Source organism: Andrographis paniculata, unplaced genomic scaffold (genome assembly GCF_009805555.1).
Source record: "Andrographis paniculata isolate CXL003 unplaced genomic scaffold, ASM980555v1 Contig12END, whole genome shotgun sequence".
Lineage (NCBI taxonomy): Eukaryota > Viridiplantae > Streptophyta > Magnoliopsida > Lamiales > Acanthaceae > Andrographis > Andrographis paniculata.
The window spans coordinates 2,476,424-2,499,990 of NW_026137402.1; the positions used below are offsets into that span (position 1 = coordinate 2,476,424).

The 23,567-nt window shown below is 33.0% G+C and overlaps 4 protein-coding genes across 5 annotated transcripts; 2 read left to right on the plus strand and 2 right to left on the minus strand.

Annotated features, from left to right (window-relative positions):
• Nucleotides 1-319: 319 nt before the first annotated feature.
• On the minus strand, nucleotides 320-3,268 carry LOC127256194 (thaumatin-like protein 1b). Its single transcript, XM_051282061.1, has 4 exons — nucleotides 2,926-3,268; nucleotides 2,126-2,825; nucleotides 822-922; nucleotides 320-723 (listed from the first exon to the last, which is right to left on the minus strand). The coding sequence occupies exons 1-4, from the start codon at nucleotides 2,990-2,992 to the stop codon at nucleotides 719-721; spliced, it is 873 nt and encodes a 290-aa protein (XP_051138018.1). The 5' UTR covers nucleotides 2,993-3,268; the 3' UTR covers nucleotides 320-718.
• A 5,284-nt stretch (nucleotides 3,269-8,552) lies between these two features.
• LOC127251975 (uncharacterized) lies at nucleotides 8,553-10,796 on the minus strand. 2 transcript variants are annotated; one of them, XM_051275959.1, is made up of 2 exons: nucleotides 9,964-10,796; nucleotides 8,553-8,956 (listed from the first exon to the last, which is right to left on the minus strand). In XM_051275959.1, exons 1-2 carry the CDS (start codon nucleotides 10,666-10,668, stop codon nucleotides 8,717-8,719), a joined length of 945 nt encoding a protein of 314 aa, XP_051131916.1. In that variant the 5' UTR covers nucleotides 10,669-10,796; the 3' UTR covers nucleotides 8,553-8,716. The 2 variants fall into 2 exon arrangements, with proteins under 2 accessions (XP_051131916.1, XP_051131924.1); XM_051275967.1 differs by having other exon boundaries at nucleotides 8,556-8,929.
• A 2,027-nt stretch (nucleotides 10,797-12,823) lies between these two features.
• On the plus strand, nucleotides 12,824-15,824 carry LOC127252798 (uncharacterized). Its single transcript, XM_051277119.1, has 3 exons — nucleotides 12,824-13,348; nucleotides 15,458-15,589; nucleotides 15,795-15,824. Exons 1-3 carry the CDS (start codon nucleotides 12,824-12,826, stop codon nucleotides 15,822-15,824), a joined length of 687 nt encoding a protein of 228 aa, XP_051133076.1.
• A 2,606-nt stretch (nucleotides 15,825-18,430) lies between these two features.
• On the plus strand, nucleotides 18,431-20,258 carry LOC127251703 (thaumatin-like protein 1). The gene is made up of 3 exons (XM_051275530.1): nucleotides 18,431-18,728; nucleotides 18,986-19,652; nucleotides 19,730-20,258. Exons 1-3 carry the CDS (start codon nucleotides 18,668-18,670, stop codon nucleotides 20,049-20,051), a joined length of 1,050 nt encoding a protein of 349 aa, XP_051131487.1. The 5' UTR covers nucleotides 18,431-18,667; the 3' UTR covers nucleotides 20,052-20,258.
• Nucleotides 20,259-23,567: the final 3,309 nt, after the last annotated feature.

Genomic DNA, 23,567 nt, shown 5'->3' on the forward strand with positions numbered 1-23,567 from the left:
TGGCCAAATATTTTCAAAACTCTAGTAACTTTAAAAGTCATATCTAAACAGAACCCACAGGCCACAAACCACCCTCCCTCCATATATGCTGCTATTCAAACTATACACTCCCGCTCACTATCCATGGTATTTTCAGACCAATTTCATGTCTGAACCCTCAAATCAACAACACACTTAACACCAAAACTTTTCAATCTGCACACATTTGAATCTGCAATAACAAACATCCAGCAAGTGGATTTCCGTGTCCAAAACCCTAAAAGGAGACGGGGCCAGGGGGAGGGGAGGGGGAGGGTGGTCATTACAGGATCAGAACAAATAAAGAAAGCTAAGATAAACAGCATCTCATAAAAGCCAACAAATTTTGTCCGTCCCGTCTCGGATTCGAGCATAATTTTTTGCCTTCCTACGTCGAGCAGGCACAGAATAAAGGAAAGCTTTAACAGCATATGCACCACATGGAAGAAAACTAAACCTTAAAATTCTATCTATCTTGATCAGTGTCACATATGTTCGTCGCAGAGAAAGGACAGAATGCAGAATATTTGCCGTGAACTTAACAAAAAACATTACAAAGGCACAAAAAATGTTAATCGTAACCTGCATACAAAGGGTGTTCGTGTTGCACCATACGCCACCATGAATTTCGACAATGTGATCCGACTCATTAGGGAGTAATGACACGACATTTTGGGATTGCTATAAAACGACTCACTCTTCAGCCTGTAAGAATTCACCCGAGATTGTTAATATTTGATTATAAATGCAACTAAACCTGCAAAAATGTCAGAGCAATACATATGATGGGTGCTGAGTCAAACCTGGAGACGACAAGCTTGTGTGATGTCTTCCAATGTACATCATAGATTTGTTAACAAGTGGTAAATCGGCTACTTCCTTGCGCGCTCCAAGCAGCTTCAGGCTGGAAAATTGGAAGCAGATCATGTCTTGAAATCAATCACACATAGAGGAAGAAATCCAATATATGCCAGAGTATGAAATCGCAAGGTTAGTATCAACAAATTTCTACATTTTTGTCGACAACCAGTGACTGCGAAAACTATCTAAATGCAGGCTGAAAAATTAAGTAAATTAGCCTTGGAACTCTGTAAAATTATATGGTAAAATTGTTTATAGTCCACCAATAGTTTGGAAAGTCTACACTATACTCTTTCACGATTTAGAAACTACATAAGATTCCTTTTGGTGTGTTTATTAGTAAAGTTTTAATTTTGAATTTTGATTTTGAATAGTAAAATTTGAATTGAAACTATTATTTTGATGTGATATTTTGAATGTAAAAATAAATTTTAATGCGACATAATAAATGAAAAAAAAAAATTGGGAATAGTAGAACCACCCCGAAAACCTTACAAGTAAACACATCCTTTGTGCGTTTTAAAATATTACACAAAATCATCTAACGACAAAAAAGTCTGGTGTACTTTCTAAATTATAGGGAAGAGTGGTGAATACTTTCTAAACACAAGTGAGTTATAAAATACAATAAAGACACTATTGTAGAATATGCAATCAAATGATCAACAATGGTTTCGTTATCAAAATCTTGGTAGAGCATGTGATCGGAAGATTAAACTGGAAAAATTAGGCCAATCAAGTAGAGAAGAAATATCACACTTAACTTGATTTCCAAACATAATTCATTTGTGTTCTCTCCAGATTCGGATACTGACACCAAGTTTGAACATTCGGTTAATACTTTGATTTCTCGATTAAGTATCAATGGAGAAACATTTGCACTATAGCAGAAATTCCTAGTAGTAGTGAACCAAAATATGAGAAACAAACATTACCTTCAACAAGAAGGGTTCTTGGGAATGTTCAGACTAATCAACAAGTTATTTGATTCACAGTTAATTTGGTTAGGAAGAAGCATTGCTTGAACATCTATTCTACCAAAGAATTTGATTTATGAACAGCAATGATTATTTTCACAATTGTAGCCATGGAAGATTTCCAAGCTTTCAGTGATTAGATTTTTAGGCATTTGATTCGTCTTTCAACAGAATTTGCTTCCCCAATTTTCTCAATCTGTTGAACAAATTTCCAAACGAACAATTCTACGAAAGGAATGTGAATGCAAAATCAGTGATTCGAAATGAACCTGGTGTACGGCAGCGGGCAGAAGATGATTAGGTAGTCGGCGCCGGCGCAGGTGAAGGTGCTGGTATGGTCATCGTAAGCGTAGCTGTAGGCGCGCGGGCAAGCATGCTTGAAGAAGATCGAGTATGGCGACGGGTGACACGTCTCCGGTGTGTTGTACCCTTCGCTGCAGCAGTAGACCGGATCGCCGAAAGCCTCGCACGCGCTCTTGCACGCGACGCTCTCACGGCTACCGTTTCCACGCGCCACCGTCAGCTCCCTCGGGCAGGCGCCGTTCAGGTCGACAAGGCACCCTGTGGAGCTGCATCCCCCGCTTGTACCTCCCCTGGCGATTATAAGCATTGGGAGGTTGTACCCATCCACCAAGCTTACGTCGTAGAAATCCAGACCTTGATCGCCGTTCAGGGTGAACTCCGCCAGAGTGGCGGGGGGAATCGCGCCGGCCCCGGCGCATTCAACTCTCCCCGAGCCGCAATCGGCGGTGGCGCAGGAAAATTTTCCGGTGGAAGGATCCGTGGAGCAGTGGGTCCGAGCCCAAACCCGACCCGACCACGAATGGGGCACCCGGAGCGTCCTCGATTTTCCGCTCCTCAGAACGAATCCGGTGGGGTTTAGCGGCGGCCGGTTAGCGCCGGTAAGAATTCCCGGCCAAATCGTGCGGCGGCACTTGTTCACTAACTTGAACGTCGTCGATTCCGCCCCTGATGAATTTCAGCAACAGCAAAAATCGACAATTAAAAAATCAAAAATAAAAAATCGCAAAATCGCAAAATCAAAGTGATGATGAAGAAATCCCCAAACCTGGGAAGAGAGAGAAATTGAAGAGGAGGAGAGAGAGAAGGCAGGCTGAGAAGAAGAGACTATCCATCAGCAGAAAACTGAGGCGGAAGATTCTTCACGAAACATCTTCGGGCTTTGATTTCTGTGTTCCAGCTCCAGCTTGACCCATTTCCGATCCGAATTGCTGCCCCTCTTCCCTTTGCTTTTTCAATTCTGAGTTGAATACGTGGCGAAGAACAATTTGAAGGAACAAAAGGACAAAGTGAAAAAGAGGGAAGTGAAGAGGTGGTGGCGGTCGGCGGAGACGGTGGCGGAACGCCGTCACTGCTGTGTGCTTGACGTGGGGTTTTCGAATCTCTTCGTCACTGTCTTATTTATTGTATTTTAAGTTGGAAGTTAAGATTAAAAATAATTCAACCTAAATATTTTTATATTTAATATAAATAAAAAATTATATTTTTATGTGATAAAAAAAAATTATTTAATACTTTTTAAAATATAAAAAAGCAAATTTAATTTTTATATTATAGAGAAATTATGAACAATATTATTTTTTTTATTTATTCTAAAATTATAAATGACACTTTTGGGATGGATGAAAGAAGTACATATCATTAAAAAGAATTAATATATATATATAATTATGAAGTAAATTATATAAATATAAGAATATTTCTAATGATAAAATAATGACACAAACTAGATACTTTCTGGCTAGACCGAACGAGTATATGGCTACAAAAATTAAAATATATTACCTCTTAGTATCGGACTATATTTGAATTTTTATAGTAAACTTAAAAAATAATAGTATTATATATTAGTTAGTAGAAGTATTTAAGATTGTTTAGACATTTTTGTTTTCTTTGTAATTTATGTATATATAATTTTATTTTATAATTTATATAAAAATTAAAATTTTTTTAGTATTAATATGTAAAAATATGTACTTTTAAGTAAGACCGATACAAATTGTAAAAAAATACTTTCAAATATGACAAAAAAATGTAAATATTTTAAAATTAATATTTTAATAAAAATATATAATATAGTATTATTTTAAAGAAAATAAAATTTTAATATATAATAAAAACAAATAAAAATTATAATTTTTTTATAATTAATATAAATTAATTTAAAAAATCAAGAGATATAAACATATATAAATATATTTGTTTAATTTAAATATATTATTATATTTATTTATTAATATATATATATATAAATAAAACATATAAGTAAGTCCTATATAAATAATAATAATAAATTAGAGCATAATGTCAATTAAAATTGAGACTAAAACCAAATACACATGATGCTTTTTGGATCCATTTGGGTTGCTATTAGAAGTTGGAATGCGGAAATCCTTCTAGGGTGTTTTTGTTTGGGTGATTGGATTTTAAATAATTATTCATTCAATTTTTTTTTAAAAAAATATCAAATCAAACACTTATTTTTTATTTTTTATATTATACTAAAAATCAATTTTACGTTCAAAACATCATATCGACACCTATTTATATCGCATCATACAACTATTCAAATTCAAAATTTTTACTATTCAAATCCCAACTCAAAATCCAAACCCCAAACAAACACACTGGTAAGTTGAGTTATGGCTAAATGAATATTTTCAACTCATTCATCTTGAAACTATTCTAGCAATTATGTTTAATTTTAAAGTTCTTTCGGGTGGCTCACACAAGTAGTCTATTTAAATCAATTAATTTCCACTCAATTTTGTGTAATCTACACTGATTTATCTGTACACAAAAATTGGTCCAGCATCGGTCTAACTATGCTGTCATCACACCCAACATCTATTTTTCTTATTTATTATCATTTTAATACTACAAGTTATTCTAATTATTAATATATATATATATATATCATTTTATCATTCTATTTTTTTTTCGATTTTCATAATTATATTTATTTTTAAAAAATCACAACTATAATTTTTGTATTTTTATTAAAAAAATATATAATTCATGCTAAAAGAATAAATTTTATGACAAAAAGTATTATTGAAATGTATAAAAGCATAAATTGGACTTTATGGACCAAAGATGATTTAAGTCAGTGTCGAAGCTTTACTAATTTTGCAAGTTAGGTTTTGATAAGTTCATACTGCTTTTAAAGTAGATGAATTAAAGGTACTCAAAAATTGGTGTTCCTTATACTTAAGAAATTTGTTATATGGTTAAATAGAGATTTTTTAACTTTTGGAAAATTTAATAAAATATTTAATAATTAAAAAAAAATAATACTTGCTGATATTTTATGAAAGGAAATATATTTGATTGGTTTTTTCTTTTTTTTAAAATATTAGATTTGTTCACTTAATATTTTTCAGGAGCATAATTTTCATAAATATTATTTAAAAATTACAATACACACATTAACATACTATATATAATATTCTCAACATCTAACATAAAAAATACATTCATAAAAAAATATATATGTTTTATTTTATTTTATTTTATTTTATTTTTTATCACAAAATTGCAAATTCAACTCGCCGCAAACAAAGGCAAGAAAAGAAAATTTTTAAATAAAAATATTTTGATTTTCAACCATTCTTTTGAAAATATATAACTATATAAAGATAGTCGTATTAATGTAGAAAATGAAATTATTACCATAAAATCAATAATTTATCCAATGTTCAATGAGAAATTTAACTTAAAAATAAACGCTTCTGCACTGCACAATATATTTATTTTGAATTTAATCTTTATTTTATATATAATTGATAATAAATAAATAAATTATTTGAAAAAAATATATGTCTTATTTTGTAAAATAAAAAAAAAAATGAATGTAAATGTACTTCAAAATAAAAGAGAAAATTGAGTTTATTTGCTTTGTATTTAAATTTGGTTTTTTACTATGTAATAATTTGCAATAAAATATATTGTATCTTATAAAATATTCATTTTGTTCCAAATTAGTTGGCATATTTTTACTTTAAACTATCATATATTATTTGACATATTTCAATTTTTAAGTAAATTATACTTATTTTAAATATATTTAATAGATATATAATTAGCTTAATTTACTTAATAACATAATATAATACATTATGTAACAAGTCATAACATAACATATAAAATTATACATTATGTTTATTAAGGAAATAGAAGAATTTTGGCCACTTAAAATTCCTATATTTTTATATATTTTTTCAATAAAAAAATATTTTTATATACATTTAAATTTTAATTATTTATAAAATTAATTTATGTTAATCATAAATAAATATATATGTTTTGATTTTCTTGTATTATATAAAATTTTATTTTTTAGAAAATAATATTCATATTACATACTTATATTTTATTGAGATATAATTTTAAAAATATTTAAACATATATTTTAATCTCTTTTAATCATATATACTAACTTTTATTTTAAAAGTATTAAAACATTATTCACATAAAAAGGGAATTAAAAATATCATAGGTTACTATCATTAATTCACTAAATTTAACCATCTTAAATATCATATCACTAATCAAATACCTTGATTGAAAAGTAGGAGTACAAAATTAAATAATTAAATAAAAATTTAAATTAAAAAATTTAAAAATATACTCGATTTAAGTCAGGTTAGGTAAGCATTATATAGCAAGTAAGGCAAAAAGGAGTCGCGCAATTTTGTACTCGTAATTTCATGGTTAGAAGTCAACTTTACGATAAATTGACTTTTTTTTTTAACATTGTGAAAATCCGCAACAACTTGACGAGACTTTGTGGTGTTCTTGAAAATTGTGATGTTTTAATATAATAATTTTTATATATTTGTAAATATGTTTTTTTTAAAAAAAAATAGTTTATTTATTAATAAAATATGTGTGTGTATTTTGTTTTTTTTTTTTGGTTAATAATATAAAATTGAACGAATAATCTATGAATATATTATTAAACTATGTTGGTTTAGTTGTAGTTTGAAATTAATTTGAAATGAAGTGTTTATTTGAGTTTTTATTTAAATAATATTTTGATATAATATTTTGTGAGAGAAAGAATATATTTTTATTTAAAGTTGTACATGATGAATAATATTGATTTCTATTTGAAATCACAATCAAACACACAACTTTTCAAGGTTTGTTTGTGTAATATTCAACCCTAACGGAATCAACTCATTAAATGTTTAATGAAGTCGATTGTTACCCATTGTTGATATGTTGACTTTGATTAGATACAAATTTTTGAGTTTTTATTTGTTATGGGTGCACTTAGTCTCATTGGATAGACCTTCGAATTATCTTTCCAATTTCACTGACAAATGGTCGATTGAATGTCTGACAAAAACAATATATTCATTTAAGTAGGAAACTGTTTGTTAAAAGTTCATGTCACAAGTGTTAAATTAAAAAATTCACCATAAATCTTATAAAGATTCAAGTAACATGACATTTTATAGGTCAGTAGCATTTTGTGTTAGCTATCCGCTGTCGCAAACAAGAGGTCAATTAGAAACCCCTCGAACCTTCATTTCTTCCCCATTTTCATCCTCCAACAGTTGATAGGGTTCATGACAGCTTAAGGAATCACTTTATTCCATTTCAATTAAATTTTTATGATTATCCGGATGTCCCGGTCGGCTTGGGGTTATGCCATATTTTCATTAGGTGAGATAAATCTACGGTTAAAGTAAGAGGTTAAATATGTACGCTTGAAATGAATAAACTGTTATGATTATATTTTCAGGATATGTGGTGAACTTCTTGTGATATGATATATATAATGTATATAATAAATCGTTTATTGAGTTATTGATGTCGTTAGTGGGCAAATAATTATTAATAGCTTATGTGTGAATACATTGTCTATACGAAAAAATTTATTTGATTGAATAGTGTAAGTTGTGGATTTGACTAGATTTAGTCGTTGAGTGACGAGTCAATTGATAAATTGTATTAGTAGTTGATTTGACTAAAGTTAGAGGTTGATTGGAAAGTCTATTTATAAATTGTATATGCTGTGAATTTGACTAGACTTAGCCGTTGATTGACAAGTCGATTGATAAATCGTGTAAGTTTTGAATTTGGCTAGAGTTCACCTTCAATTGGAAAGTTAATTGATAAATTGTGTAACCTTTGAATTTGGCTAGACTTTGCTATTGATTGCCAAGTGGATTGGTGCATTATGTAAGTTGTGGATTTGGCTAAACTTATCCGTTGATTGACATGTCAATTGAAAAATTGTAATAACCGTGAATTTAGCTAGATTTAATCATTGATTGACAAATTAATTAATAATTGTGGAAGCCGTAGATTTGGCTGGATTTAGCCGTTGCTTGGCATAATCGTGAATTTTGGATAGTTGTAGTTATTGTTGGGCTAACGCTTATTATTGGTAATTTATTTCATGCATTATATATTTAATTTCTTACCCAACTATTGCTGATGTTATTACATTCTTCCATGCAAAATTGAATTTTTGACCTTTGTCAACTTGATCCATCATCGGGAGGGATATATTATTATCAAATATATATGACCTTCTATAATTGTATATTTTAAACTAATTTTTTATATTGATAAAAATATTTTATGATTTTCACAACGAAAAGTATTTGTACTTATTTTTATTATATTTTAGTATTAACATCGAAACAGAATACGTTCAAATTTTATTTAAATGAAGAAAATAATTATAAGTGCTGCATACAACATTACAAATATAATTACCCTTATTTTTTAATTTAAAAATATATATAATTATACATTCATTTGTTTTATTGTTATAATAACTCCATAAAAAATTAAGAGTGACATATATATATACATATAAATTATTCTTGTGAATTGTGGGTAGTTCCATTGAGGCGTTGGAAAAATGTCTTGCCGGCCTCGTAGGTGGACCAACAGATGGCGGCTGCGGGGGCATGGAATAGCATTCGTGGGACCCACCCCCGCATAAGCCCTCCGTACCCCTCTTTGTTCTTTATTGTTTGAATTACACTTCGGATTGAACTGCTCGATAATCGATCACACCCGCACACTCCCTGCACCACACCACACAACCCATGTATCTATCTATATACATTAATTATTCATGAGATAAATGTTTTTTTTTTTTTTTTTTTTTTTTTTCTCGGTAACGTGGAATCCGCAGCCGCTGCCCGAAAGTGCGCACCGGGTAAATCCCCGACCGAACCTAATATCCTGCAAACCAGGTCCGACGGAAAAATCGCACTAGGCGAACCACATGTGGCAGGTGACCTGAGGTGTTGGGGTTCAACGGTCACAAGTTCAACCCCTACACCATCAGCTCATCCCTTACGAGACAAAATAATACTCCCTCCGTCCATTTTCTAATATCTTATTTGATATTTACACGTATTTTTAGACAATTAGGGTTTTGTTATAAAATGACAAATTTGCCCTTGTATAGAAAATGAAAGAGTAAATAAAGTAAGAGTAAAAGAGTAAATTTTGTGTATAAAAATAGAAAAAGAATAATAATTGTTGGACATTCCAAATAGAAAAATAATACGTTAGTTTGTGGACGGAGGGAGTAATATTTATTCATAATGATTTTTATCATTTAACTAAATTTTGTATAGAATTAATCTTATATTTAATTCGTAGTCATTGAAAAAATATTTTAGCACTCAAATATTGCTACAATTCTTGATCTTTCAGTACTGGAATATTGCTACATATAATTACATAATACTTTTAGAACTAATGTGAACTATTCATATAACAATTTGTATCATCAAATTTTTACTTACGTTAATTTTAAAATAAATATACAAAATTATATATATATGTCATATTAAAAATCACTAACTAATTAGTTCAAGTCAGTTGCAAAAGTGTTGTCAATACACGTGTCATATTTTAATACTAGAGAATCTTTTCAGCGACTACTGATTAAAAATAAAACTTATATATTTTTTATTTAAATGACTAAAATGAGAATAAATGTCGTATGAGACTGAAATGTTCGTTTATTCTAAAATACTTTTATTTTCTAATTAACATGCAAACAATAAATATACGATAACGAGGGAACGGACTATTTGCTAAGTACCTGACATTGCAGTTGTGTCTTCACAACATCAAGTGGAGTGGTTATCGCGGCAGCCAAGGCCCCGGCAGCCGCCCCGGCCGTTGCATGAAGCAACAGCGTCTCCTCTTCTTCCTCTTCTCCGATCATTCCCCGTTTTGCGGCCTCATAGGTGGCAAAGTGAACCGCCGTAAAAGGGGCATTCATCACGACGGTTGTCCTATAACTCGCATACAATGCCCCAAACCCTTCTTCGACGATCACCCTTCTCACGCAATCCCCGACCCCTTTATACGGACTGTCTTTCAACTGCAATCTTTGCTTCACGACATCCATCGGTGTCAAGACTGCGTCGCTGGTGACAGTTGCAAACACCCCCGAAGCCGCATGGGCCAACGGGTTGTTCGAATTTTCCGATGACAAAAACTTCTTGCAAGTTTCGTACACTGCGAAGTACACGGCGTGCGCGGGACCCGCGCCCAATCCCATGGCCGCAATGCCGCGGTATAGCCCGCCGATGGATTGCCTAAGAGTTAATTGTGGCGATGAGGAAGGGGTTTTGTTTTTGTACGACGAACTAGCGATGGCTTGCATCCGAGTTTTGAGAGTGTCCACCGGGAACATGGCCATGTGCTCCACGGAACCGGCGATCGATCCGGCGATCATGAATTGCCAAAATTCGAGCCCGTCGTGGGAGACGACGACGATTTTCGGGGTTTGTTCGTTCATGTGTTCGAAGTTGTGAGAATCTAATTGGGGAAGAAGATGATGATGATCAATGTTGGATTTAAAAGGATAGCTTTAGAAAGGAATCATGTCCAATTGCTTTGAGCGTTGCACTTTGTCTCTATATTCAATAATTGATGATATATATATTGAAGGGGGAATCTAGCAAGCTATATATATATATATGCTTGGACGTGAGATTGTGAGTAATATAGTTTGAGAATAATAAAATTTTATTTTAAAATTTTTTAAAATTTGAATAAAATTTTAAAATAAAAAAATTAATATTTAGTATAATATTTTGTGAAATAGAGTAAATATTTGATTAGATGTTTTTGAAAAATGATTACTATAAAAGAATAGTATTAAAATTTTCTGAAGTGTCGAATCAATATAAAAAAAAAAAAAAAAGTATTTAATTTGATAATTTTCAATTAAAAAAAGTGTGGATAATTGAAAACCAACAAAAATTCACATTAAGATTCTGTTTGATAGATATTTTTAAAATTTTTGATTTATTTATTCATAGTCATTTTTTTAAAACTCATACATCAAATATGGGCGAAATCTCAAGATCTTTTACTGGATCAATATATATTATAAAGGTAATTAACATATGTATAATATTATGGATATGTTTAATATATGTTCTTGACCGAATTAGCATAAGATCAGTGCCCATCAAATATCTTTTCTATTTACAAACTATTATATCAAATATATAATTTTTATTATTTCTAAAATGTTCAAAACTTCTATCTAAATGAATTATATAGAATCTGTATTTTTTTCTATTTCAAATTTAAACAAACATTATTCACTCAACACAATTTTAATAAATATATAGTACTATTTTTTCTCATAAAATATCAAATCAAAATACTATTTACATAAACTGAAATCGACGCTTCATTTCGAATCAATTTCATACTTCAACCAAACAACTCATTTGTCTATTAGATTCCAACTATTCACAAATTTTTCTAAAAATATCAGATAAGTATTTAAAATTTTATTTTTATATAATATTAAAAATTAATTTAATATTTAAAATATCATATTTATTTATATCGTATTAAATAATTATTAATAAATCAAAATTTTAATATTTCCTACTTTAAATCCCATCAGGTCCTCGTCGTATTTAGCATACACACAACACAACAAATTAAAAAAAAGAGCAGCATCGAAACGCATGGCACTACTCTATACTCCACAAGTTTGATTCTTTGCGTGATTCCACTTGTGCTTAAATTCTGACGGGATATGGTTTCAATGTTTTTTTTATTCCTTTCTACAATTTTTTTTTTTATTATTTTTTTTATATGACTAGGGAATCCGTAGCCGCTATCCGAAAGTGCGCACTGGGTAAACTCCGAGCTAAATCTAATATCCTATAAATCAGGTCCGACTGAAAAATATATCTGAATACTCACGCTTTGTTTTTATATATATTTGAAATGCATGACACTAATTATTAATAGTATTAAAATTTATTTTATTATATATAATACTTTATCCGTCTAAATCATATGTATTGATTTATTTTTTATAAGTAAATTTTAGTATATTAATATTTTATAAGTAATATTACAATAGAAAGATAAAATAAATAATTTTTCCTTTAAAATTTTTATTTTTTAGTTACATTATTTGTAATATTGTGTGATTGTTAGGAAATGCACACATAGCAATTACGTGGTACTGAGACTGCTTTTTATTTCCTTCATGTGGAGGTTTCATGTATATATAAATATATACCGAATGAAACGAACTACAATCACATTACATTTCAATTTCATTCATTCACATTTAATTTCATCCTGTCTGTCTGCTGCATTAAATTCTTTCGTACTTGGTTCTTTCAGCGCAATTCATATATATATTTACTTATATATTATATATAGTATATAATATAATACAAAATATAAAATAGTTGTTAGCGGCAAAAGTAAATAATATTTCTATTGGCTAATCTTATAATAATATCACAACATGTTGTCAGCACGATTATATATTTTATTTTTCCGCAAGGTAATATTTTATTTTTTATCTGTTTATTATGTCTAACCTTGCCAAACAGGAATTTCTCTCTCTTCTCGTTTCTGGCCAAAATTATATGGCATGGGCTCGCGATGTTAAAATATATTTGACATCAATGTGCTTGGAAAATACTATTGCCCATGATAAAAATTCCCCGAGCCAAGATCGTGCAAATGCCATGATCTTTTTGTGTCATCACATCGATGAGGTACTGAAAATGCAGTATGTCATGCTGGAATCTCCACTTGAATTGTGGGAGAAATTGAAAGGAAGATATGATCATTTGAGGCTGACATTGTTGCCAAGGGCACGAAGCGAATGGCAAAGCCTAAGGTTTCAGGACTTTAAAACAGTCCAAGAATATAATTCTGCCATGTTTAAAGTAACATCACAGCTGCGCCACTGTGGCGAAAATATATTTGAATCTGATATGATGGAGAAAACTTTCTCCACTTTTCATGCCTCTAACATGGTTTTGCAGCAGCAGTATCGCGAAAAAAGCTTCCAGAAATATTCTGAGTTGATCACCTGTCTTTTGTTGGCCGAACAAAATAATGAATTGTTGTTGAAAAATCACGAATCTCGGCCGACAGGTGCAAATCTATTTCCAGAGGCAAATGCAATACAACCGGCAAATCCGGTACGTGGCCGTGGGCAGGTCAGAAATCAAAGAATTGATCGCAATCGAAATTAGAATCGCGGATGGGGCAAGGAAAACGCATACAGTCACAATAATTATCAAAACAGGCCCCGATATGTGCCAAATCGACACTATAATGACAGAAGGGCGTACAGACCTCAACAGAGGTTTAACACCGGGAGAAATAGAAACAATGACGAGGAATGAACTCGGTGTGGAATCAAAGGCCATTTGGCCCATGTTTGTCGCAGAGCCAGTCACTTGGTTGAACTGTATTGGGCCTCAAAAGAAAGACAGGGAAGAATTACCCCGAAACAAATCACGCTGCCCACGATGACACATTTGACGATGTGATGAATGAAAATATCACGCACTTGGATGCCGATGATCTGCTTGACATAGCTGATGATGTTAAATGATAAAATATTGTTGTATCTCTTTTGTTATTTTGATATTTTCTGCCCCCTTTTTGTATTACCCCTTATAATATAAGTCTATTTTGATTATGTTACTAATACATATCTTTTATTATTTTTACCTTTTTGCAAAGATATGGATGCCAAATATTTTGGAGCCGATGACAATATCTGCCTTATCGACAGTGCTACGACTCACAGCATTCTGAAAAACAAAAGTTATTTGTCTCATCTGAATATGGGAAAGACAACAATTGTTACTATTAGTGGTGCATCGAAAATGATTGAAGGCTTAGGAAAAGCTACTGTATATCTGCCAAAAGGGACAAAAATGACAATTGAAAATATCTTGTTCTCGAGCAAAGCTCGAAGGAATTTACTGAGCTTCAGTGATATTCGGAAAAATTGGTATCACATTGAAACATTGAATGAGGCAGAAAATGAGTATCTCTTGATAACTCAGATTGTGAATGGCAAAAGAATTGTGCAAGAAAAATTGCCATCATTTTCTTCCGCCTTATATTATTAAAAAATCAGTGTCGTTGAAACATATCACCTAGTATACCAAATGGCTACTAGCGAATTTAAAACTTGACACGATCGACTTGGGCATCCTGGCAATGTAATGCTGAGGCGAATTGTTGAAAATTCCAATGGCCACTCATTGAAAAAGAAAAATATTTTGAATCTGAATGAATTTGCTTGTGCTGCCTGTTCCTAAGGGAAGTTAATAATCTGGCCATTTCCAACAAATGTTGGATTTGAATCCCTAGCTTTTCTGGAAAGAATTCAGGGTGATATTTGTGGACCAATAGATCCACCGTGTGGACCCTTCAAGTACTTTATGGTACTAATTGACGCGTCAACGCGATGGTCACACGTATGTTTGTTATCTACTCGCAATCTATCTTTTGCTAGACTACTCGCACAAATAATTAAATTGCAAGCACAATTTTCATATCACCCGATAAAGAAAATACGTCTAGATAATGCTGGAGAGTATTCATCATATACATTTGATGATTACTGCATGTCAATTTGGATTACTGTGGAATATCTTGTTCCCCATGTACATACACAAAATGGCCTCGCTGAATCTCTTATCAAAATATTGCAATTAATTGCTAGACCATTGTTAATGAGGTATAAACTTTCTGTATCATGTTGGGGATATGCTATATTGCATATAGCAGCCCTCGTGAAAATAAGACCGACAAGTTATCACTGTTATTCTCCTACCCAATTGGTTTCTGGAAAAGTATTAAATATATCTCACATGCCAATTTTTGGATGTGTTGTGTATGTGCCAATTGCGCCACCTCAACGCATGAAAATGGGACCTCAAAGAAGGTTGGGTATATATGTCAGGTATGAATTACCCTCGATCGCAAGATATCTTGAACCAATAACGGGTGATTTATCTACTGCAAGATTTGCAGACTGTCACTTTGACGAATCACATTTCCTGATATTAGGGGAAGACAGTAATCAACTGAAAAAAGAAATTTTGTGGAAAATACCACTTGAATTTGATTATCGTACGAAATATAGTGAACTTGAAGTTCAAAGAATTGTGCATTTGCAGAAAATTGCAAATCAATTGCCTGATGTTTTTAATGATGCTACAAGAGTTACGAAATCATATATTGCAGCAGCAAATGCACCAGCTAAAATAAATATCCCATAAATGAAGGTGCCAAGTGCTAATGAGCATACTGCCCGCGTAAAACGTGGCAGACCGTTGGGTTTCAAGGATAAGAATCCACGAAAGAGGAAAATTGTAAATACTAGTGAAGATATCAACAATGATCAGATATCTGAAAAGGTCAGTACAACCCCTGAAGAGGTTGATACTAAAAATTCTGATGAAAGTGATGATGAAGTTATTGAAACTTCTGTTAACTATATTGATTCCGGCCCAAGAAAGTTTGTCTCTCTAATAAATTTGTAAATTTTGTAATTTTTATTTATTAAGTTTATTAAAATATTTTAATATATCGTGATGAAAAAATTGCATGTATTGTTATTAGGTGTTGGCGATAACCATGATAGGAAGTTGAAGTATTCAAGTGTTCTTTTTTCAAGGTAAGTGATTCCCCTATTTGCAAAATAAGTAATTTTATTTTTAATTCATTCCGTTATTATAAAGTTCGATTGAGTTGTTATTTTTAAATTATTTTAATTCTTTTAGCTGCTATTTCTTATTTATTTAAATGCTATATTTAGCATTGAAGTTGACTTGTGAAGAAACATATTATGCAGATTTAGCATTGGATGATCAGATATTGAAGTTATATTTTTAGATTTGAGTTGGATACTCAAGTTTTATTTTTAGTTGAATTTTTTATTTGGATATTTTATTTTATTTTTTTGGAGTTCAAGTTTGCCGAGAATTTTGAAGCGATTGAAAGAGATTATGATTGAATACTTGAATGAGGCTGAAATTTCTGCAAGTTTTGAAGATATATATATATATTTTTTCCAGATATTTGATTATGGTCGCATGTGGAATTTATATGGAATGGCCGAATGAGATTGATTTGTAGTGTTTAGAATGAGATTGTGGAATATGTTTGGAATTACTCAATGAGATTGTGGTGATGAGATTGATTTATGATGTTTGTAAGATATGTATATATATTTTCCAGGTATTTGATTGTACTGATTAATTATACTTTAAGATTGTTTATGATAAAAATTCAAATTTTTTTATGATAAATTTCGGCACAACTGGTATATACCGATGTCGTACTGGTAAATATCGATATACCAAAAACTTTAGTACGGTATCAATATATTTTTTGGCATACCGAATCATTCGATACGATATACGGTATGACCGTTTCGGTATGATATACCGTATAGAAGATATAAAAAGATCTGGTAAGTAATTTCTTAATAGAATTTTTTTATGTAATATTTCTTAAAAAGGAAAGTATTGATTAATACTTTGAAAATTTAGCAACCACAGACCAAATTAATAATTTGAAAAAGTTTTTTTTTTTTTTTTTTTTTTTGTACTAAATCTCTTTTTAACATCTATGACTAGTGAAATTTTGACTGCATGGAAAGTCATGAATGTATCCACAAGGTAGGGGGTTTGGTAGTATTATTACAAGGATTTATGTGAGCCAAACAATAATCCAATAATGGCATTTGTATCAAATGAGTCTCTATATATCTTCTTACATATACAATCCCAATAATGAAAGATGAGTGGCTAGAGTGGTTTGAATTAAACTAATGTGAATCTTATCAATATTTTTTTGGCTTAAGATCATCATTTTATGATGATTTTTCTTACTAGCATGGATGATTTATTTCATGCACAAGATATAAAAGAATTATTGTTACACACAATAATATTGTCTATGGAAACTTGAAGGTAGGAGGTTAGACTCACTGCTAGAAAAAAAAAGTTGATAATTGCGAAAATTTGTCGCAAATTTTAATTCGCGATAATGGAAAATAATTTCATGACAAATTTATGTTACAATATTTTGCTTTGATTGTATCGTAAGTAATATTTGCAAAAGAAGTTACAAACAATTTTTCGTAACTATTTAAAGTAACGAAAATGTCGGAGATATTTCTATTCCGTGTCTTTTGACTATTTCGTCACAAAATTTTGTCTTTAACTATTTTAAGTTGTATAAATTAATAATTTATATAACAAATGACACAAAACAAATATCCGATAGAAACTAAAAAATATCTTCTAATAACTCAGATTTGACGTATGATATAAAATGCAAGCCCAGAGGAACAATCCAGACAAGGCATTGGATCATATATCAATGTAATTCAAATCATCCATTGGGAATAATTATCCCTTTATTTATTAAAATTAATCATGTACTTAATTAGCCCTAATTTCAGAATTGAAAGTTGAAACTCCAAAAGGGTAATGGGGCGTGGAATGTATGTCTGAAAAAAAGTCCAAAAACAAGTCAGCTTTTGAATAAACATTTCCTACCAAAATGATGACATCTCTTTCTTTCATTTGCTTCTCTTCAGCCAATTATAATTACTCCCTCCAATAATAACACATTTTAATTTCATTTTAAATTTTTATTTTTATTTTATTTTAATTAAATTAAATTAATTAGTTATTTTAATTTTAATTTATAATTATTTATATTATAGAATAATTATTTTCACTAATATATTTTTAATTATCTACTAATTATACTCTTTCTAAAATATCGTGTCTACAGTGAAACAGACGGGTGCGAGCGAGTAATTAATTCTTAAGAGTTGCCAAAAATAGTCGATCCAGTCGTGTGAAGATGGCCCTCCATTATTGTCTAATCTAATCTCAAATCTTTTTATTTTATTTATTTATTTTTATTTTCACAGTAGAGCCTGTAGTAGACAGGCTGAGCCAATGGCAATGATTTTACTTGACCCTTTGGTCAAATTTTACTGCAATTAAATTAAATTAAATTAAATTAACGAGCATCAAAAGACGAGCATAAAGGAATCCAAAGCTTTTTTGCATTCCCACAGTAACCACTGTCTCTACATTATCGCTATTTATTTATTTATTTATTTATAGGATTATTATTATTATTATTATTGTTATAATCAATATATAAATTATTTATATTTTGTGTACTATATTTGTTATCATGTTAAAGTATATAATTGATCCATGGAAATGGGATTCTTGAAAAAGATTCTCCACCCAGTCCTAAATTACAGCCATTTTCTGCTGTTTTAATTAATGGTATCATTAATTATCATTCTTCCGTTTGGTCCCCAAAACCCTCTCCTTGTCTCACTCAGTGCTGTAATTTGTCACTTCCTCTAATAATGTTTCTGTAATATCAAAACCCTACAAATATATACTGCTATTTATTTTATTTTTTGAAAGGGGGAGAAATTTGTTGGCTTCTTGCTCATGGATCTCTGTTTCTCGATGCTTCTGCGCTTCCACATTGCTCTGTTTCTGTTCTCCAGAGGTAAATTCGATTTGGGAATTAGGGTTTCGCTGGATTTTAACCTTTTCATGGGTTTCTGTTTCTCCGTGTTCCTGAGGTTCCACATTGCTCTGTTTCTGTTTTCCAGATGTAAATTGTAGATGAATTCTATGTTTTTGGATATGGATTTAGGGTTTTGTGCTTTGACGTATGGAAATCGATTTGGGGATTTAGGGTTTCTGTGATTTTTAATCTTTCCCCTTTTTTATGTTTTTTTTTTTTTTCCGGCGGTGTTGCAGCTGCATTTGCGGCGACGTTCACATTTGTGAACAAATGTGAGTACACAGTGTGGCCGGGAATTCTGGCGAACGCCGGCAGCCCGCCGCTGGACAGCACCGGCTTCGAGCTCCCCAGCGACTCATCTAGGGCGTTCGTCGCCCCTTCCGGCTGGTCCGGCCGGTTCTGGGGCAGAACCGGCTGCACATTCGCGGCGGGAACTGGGTCGTGCCAGACCGGTGACTGCGGGTCGGGTCAATCGGAATGCAATGGGTCGGGTGCGGCGCCGCCGGCCACGCTGGCGGAGATCACTCTCGGCGTCGGCGGGCTGGACTTCTACGACGTCAGCCTCGTCGACGGCTACAACTTGCCGATGATAGTCGAGGCCACCGGCGGGTCGGGAATGTGCGCGTCGACGGGTTGCGTGACGGATCTGAACCGGGCCTGCCCGTCGGATCTACGCGCCGCCGGCGGAAGCGCGTGCAACAGCGCGTGCGAGGCGTTTGGGAAGCCGGAGTACTGCTGCAGCGGGCCGTACAACTCGCCGGCGGCGTGCCGGCCGTCGTTCTACTCTCAAATCTTCAAATCGGCGTGCCCTAGATCATACAGCTACGCCTACGACGACCCCACCAGCACCTTCACCTGCTCCGGCGCCGATTATACGGTGACGTTTTGCCCCTCCATGCCCAGGTCATTATTTAAGCTCTAATTTCATAATTTTTATTATTATAAAAATAAATCAAACTGATTATATATATAATTTGCAGTCAGAAATCATCGAAAGATCCAGCTCCGACGATGACGTCACCGGGGGGGGCAATAAACACAGAGGGGTCGTCGTCTTCGTCGTCTTCTTCGTCACTGTCAGGGTCAGAAAGTAACATGGGTGGGTCCGGGGAGGCAGGAGGATCCGAACCGGAATCAGAATACGGGTCCGGGTCCGGGTCAGAAGCAATGCTGGCTGATGGAAGCTGGCTTGCAGGGTTGGCCATGGGAGAGTCGTCGAGATTTGAGTGTCCGCCATTGTTGCAGTCGCTGGTCGTCGTCTTTATTGTTGCAGGAGCAGCTTCTGCTGTATTCTATATATAACTATTTAATTTAATTTAATGTTTTTTTCTTTTTTTTTTTAAATGGTAGTTAGGGAAGTGTTGGTTGGTTGCAGAAATGAATCTGGGATTTTCTTTTTTGGCCTTCAATTGTGGATATGCATGCATGTAATTGTAAGGGGTGATTAGATTCTTGGTTTCAACTCTTTTAAGCTTTTAGGTTTTATTTTAATTAATTTAATTTCAAGAATTGAATTGAAATCCTTTGCTGTAAGTACACGCATCATCAATTTAATTGGCGGCTGTTAGTGTACGGCATATTCAATAACTAATTAACTATAAATTGACATTCTATGTTATTTGAGAATGTGTTAATTTGGGACAAAACAAAACAGTATTATAGTTTAAGTCAGTCAGGACTATAAGGGTCCCAAACTATTATCAATCCTATTGATAACCAACAAGTTCAACGAATGCTGATAGTTAAAAATAATTATGATAATTATACTAATTGTATTATTTAATGAAAGAAATTATTATAATTAATTTAATGCTGATAGTTAATAATACATTATGATAATTGTATCTGTATTATTTAATGATATAAATTATGATAGTTAATTTTTGTGAATATTCTCAACAAACCAGAGAGAATTAAAGCAGCAGAGATGGAATACGAAACAGAAACCCAATTTGTTATTATCTTGAGGAAGAAGACAAAGAAGACTAATATATACGTCTACGGAAAAAGATAAAACATGATAACGCTTTCAAAAATAAATAATACAACAACAGTTACAAGGGAATGAAACATAAGTTATCCAATGCCTTTATTTTCAATATGTTATGTACTAGTCATACTCTTTACATCCCCCACAAGCAAAACCTGGAGGTCCAACCATGTTGAGCTTGCCATAGTGCTTGAGAAAGAGATGAGAGTGCAGATTTTTTGTGAAGAGATCAGCAACTTGCACAGAAGTGCGGATGAAATTAGGGATCAAGAACCCAGACTGGTAATGTTCACGAATAAAATGGCAAGAGATGTCAATGTGCTTCGTTCGTTCATGATGAACCAGATTGCACACCAGTTTGATGGCTGATTCATTGTCGTAATATAAGGGAACGAGATGAAGAACTGAGACATGAAGAGCCTCAAGAACATAATGGATCCAAAGAAGTTCTGAGGTTGCTGCTGCAAGACTTCGATATTCGGCTTCGGTAGAAGATTTCGAGACAATCTGTTGCTTCTTAGTCTTCCAAGCAATTAGAGCACCACATGGAAAGACACAATATCCACTCAATGAGCGACGAGTGTCTGGACAGTTGCCCCAATCAGAGTCACAAAAACCTGTAAGTTCTCGAAGACCGGAGACTGGAAATAAGAGACCACGGGTGGAGGTGTTATGCAAGTATTGAAGCACATGAGTAGCAGGAAACCAATGCTCCTCTGTTGGAGCATGCATGAATTGGCTGAGCTGTTGCACCGCAAAACTCAGATCTGGATAAGAAAAACCAAGATAAAGAAGTTTTCCAACAAGTTTTCGGAAGAGATGCAGTTGAGCAAAAAGAACTCCATTAAGTTACAACGACTTGGCAGTGCCAAGTGGAGTGTGAGCACGACTGTTTGAAGGCACCTAAAATTCTTCAAGAAGGTCATGAGTAAACTTTGACTGAGAGACATGAATGCCATCAGTACCTTGTATTAACTCAAGTCCCAAATAATAAGAAGCAACACCAAGATCTTTAATGGTGAAGTGCTTGTGCAAGGCTCGCTTTAGAGAAGTGATCTTGTGTTCATTACTTCTTGCAAGCAGAATATCATCAACATAGACAACCAAAATGACTGGACCAAGCTCAGTAAACTCCACAAAAAGACAATGATCGAAAGGGATCTGTTATATTCCCAAAGATAGAAGAAAGGCAGTGAGAGTGGCATTCCATTGCCGTGGGGCCTACTTGAGACCATATATAGACTTTTTAAGTCTACAAACGTGATTAGAGGAGGTAGACAAGCCAGGTGGGTAGGCCATGTAAATGTCTTCATTAATATCACCATGAAGAAAAGCATTGTTTACATCCAATTGGTGTAAATTCCATCGTAGGGATGCTGCCAAGGCAATAATAAGGCGAGCAGTAGTCTGCTTTGCAATAGGAGCGAAGGACTCACGGTAATCTTCCCCAAAATTTTGGTGATAACCTTTAATGACAAGACGAGCTTTATGCTTGAGAATAGAGCCATCCGGATTATATTTAATATACAACACCCATTTGCATCCAATGGGCTTCTTAGAATGAGGTAAGGGAACTAAATCCCATGTATCATTCTTAGCCATAGCATCGAGCTCCTCAGCCATGGCTTTGGTCCAAGCCTCTGACAGGCTAATGTCTGCAAATTAAGCAGGCAGCTGCACTTCTGGAATAGTGCAGATAAAATCTTGATACTTATGAGGCATTCGTCTGAATCTTTGAGGTATGGTAGTCAGTGACACAGGAGAAGGATTGGAAATAGAGGAAGAAGAAGCTAAAGATGAATGAGAAACTGGAGAAGAATCGGTGTGAAAAAGAGGAGCTTGGGGATTGGAATGCAGAGAGAGATCAGAATCTAAGTCAGATGTTGACTTAGATTCGGGCATAATCGTTGGAGTAGGAATGGGATCAGTAATATTAACGAAAGGTAATGGAGTTGAGTTGAGAGTAGGAGATAAAGTATTACGATGGGACATATTTGATGAGAAAGGTAGAATGGAGTCATAGAACACCACGTCTCTAGTAATATGTATCTTATTAGTAAGACAATCAAAAACTTTGTAACCTTTATGTGTCCCACTATACCCCATAAATATACCCTTCAACACCCTAGGGTTTAGTTTACCCTGTTGAGAACTAGGAACTTTAATAAAGCATAGACACCCAAATACATGAAGTCTCCCAAAATCAGGTTTTATATTGTAAACAATCTCATAGGGAGTTTTCCAATCAATGAGAGGAGTTGGAAGTCTATTGATCAAGTATACAACAGTGAGAACAGCCTCATTCCAATAGAACTTAGATAAACTAGAGTGGATGAGCAGACATCTAGCAACTTGAGTAATGTGTTTGTATTTTCTCTCAACCCCCCATTTTGCTATGGAGTATAAACACAACTTTTTTGATGCACTACCCCAGATTTAGAAAATAATTCTTCACATGCAGTATTGCAAAACTCAGACCCATTATCACTCCTAATCACTTTCACTAAAGTTGAGAATTAAGTATTCACTAAAACTAGAAATTAGGACAATAAACCCACCACTTCACTTTTATGTTGTAATAGATATAACCAAGTGGCCCCACAACAATCATCAATAATAATTAACATATAATTACTATTAGTGGTGCAAGGATACAAAAAAGGACCCCAAAGATCAACATGAAGAAGATAAAAAAAAAAAAAAAAAAAAAGACAGTAGTGGCATAAGAAACACTTTTATTGAAAGATAATTTTTGAAATTTGGAAGTGGAACAAACATCACAGGGTGTAGAAGGAAATAAAGTGAACTGGATAGGTAAGTGTTTCATA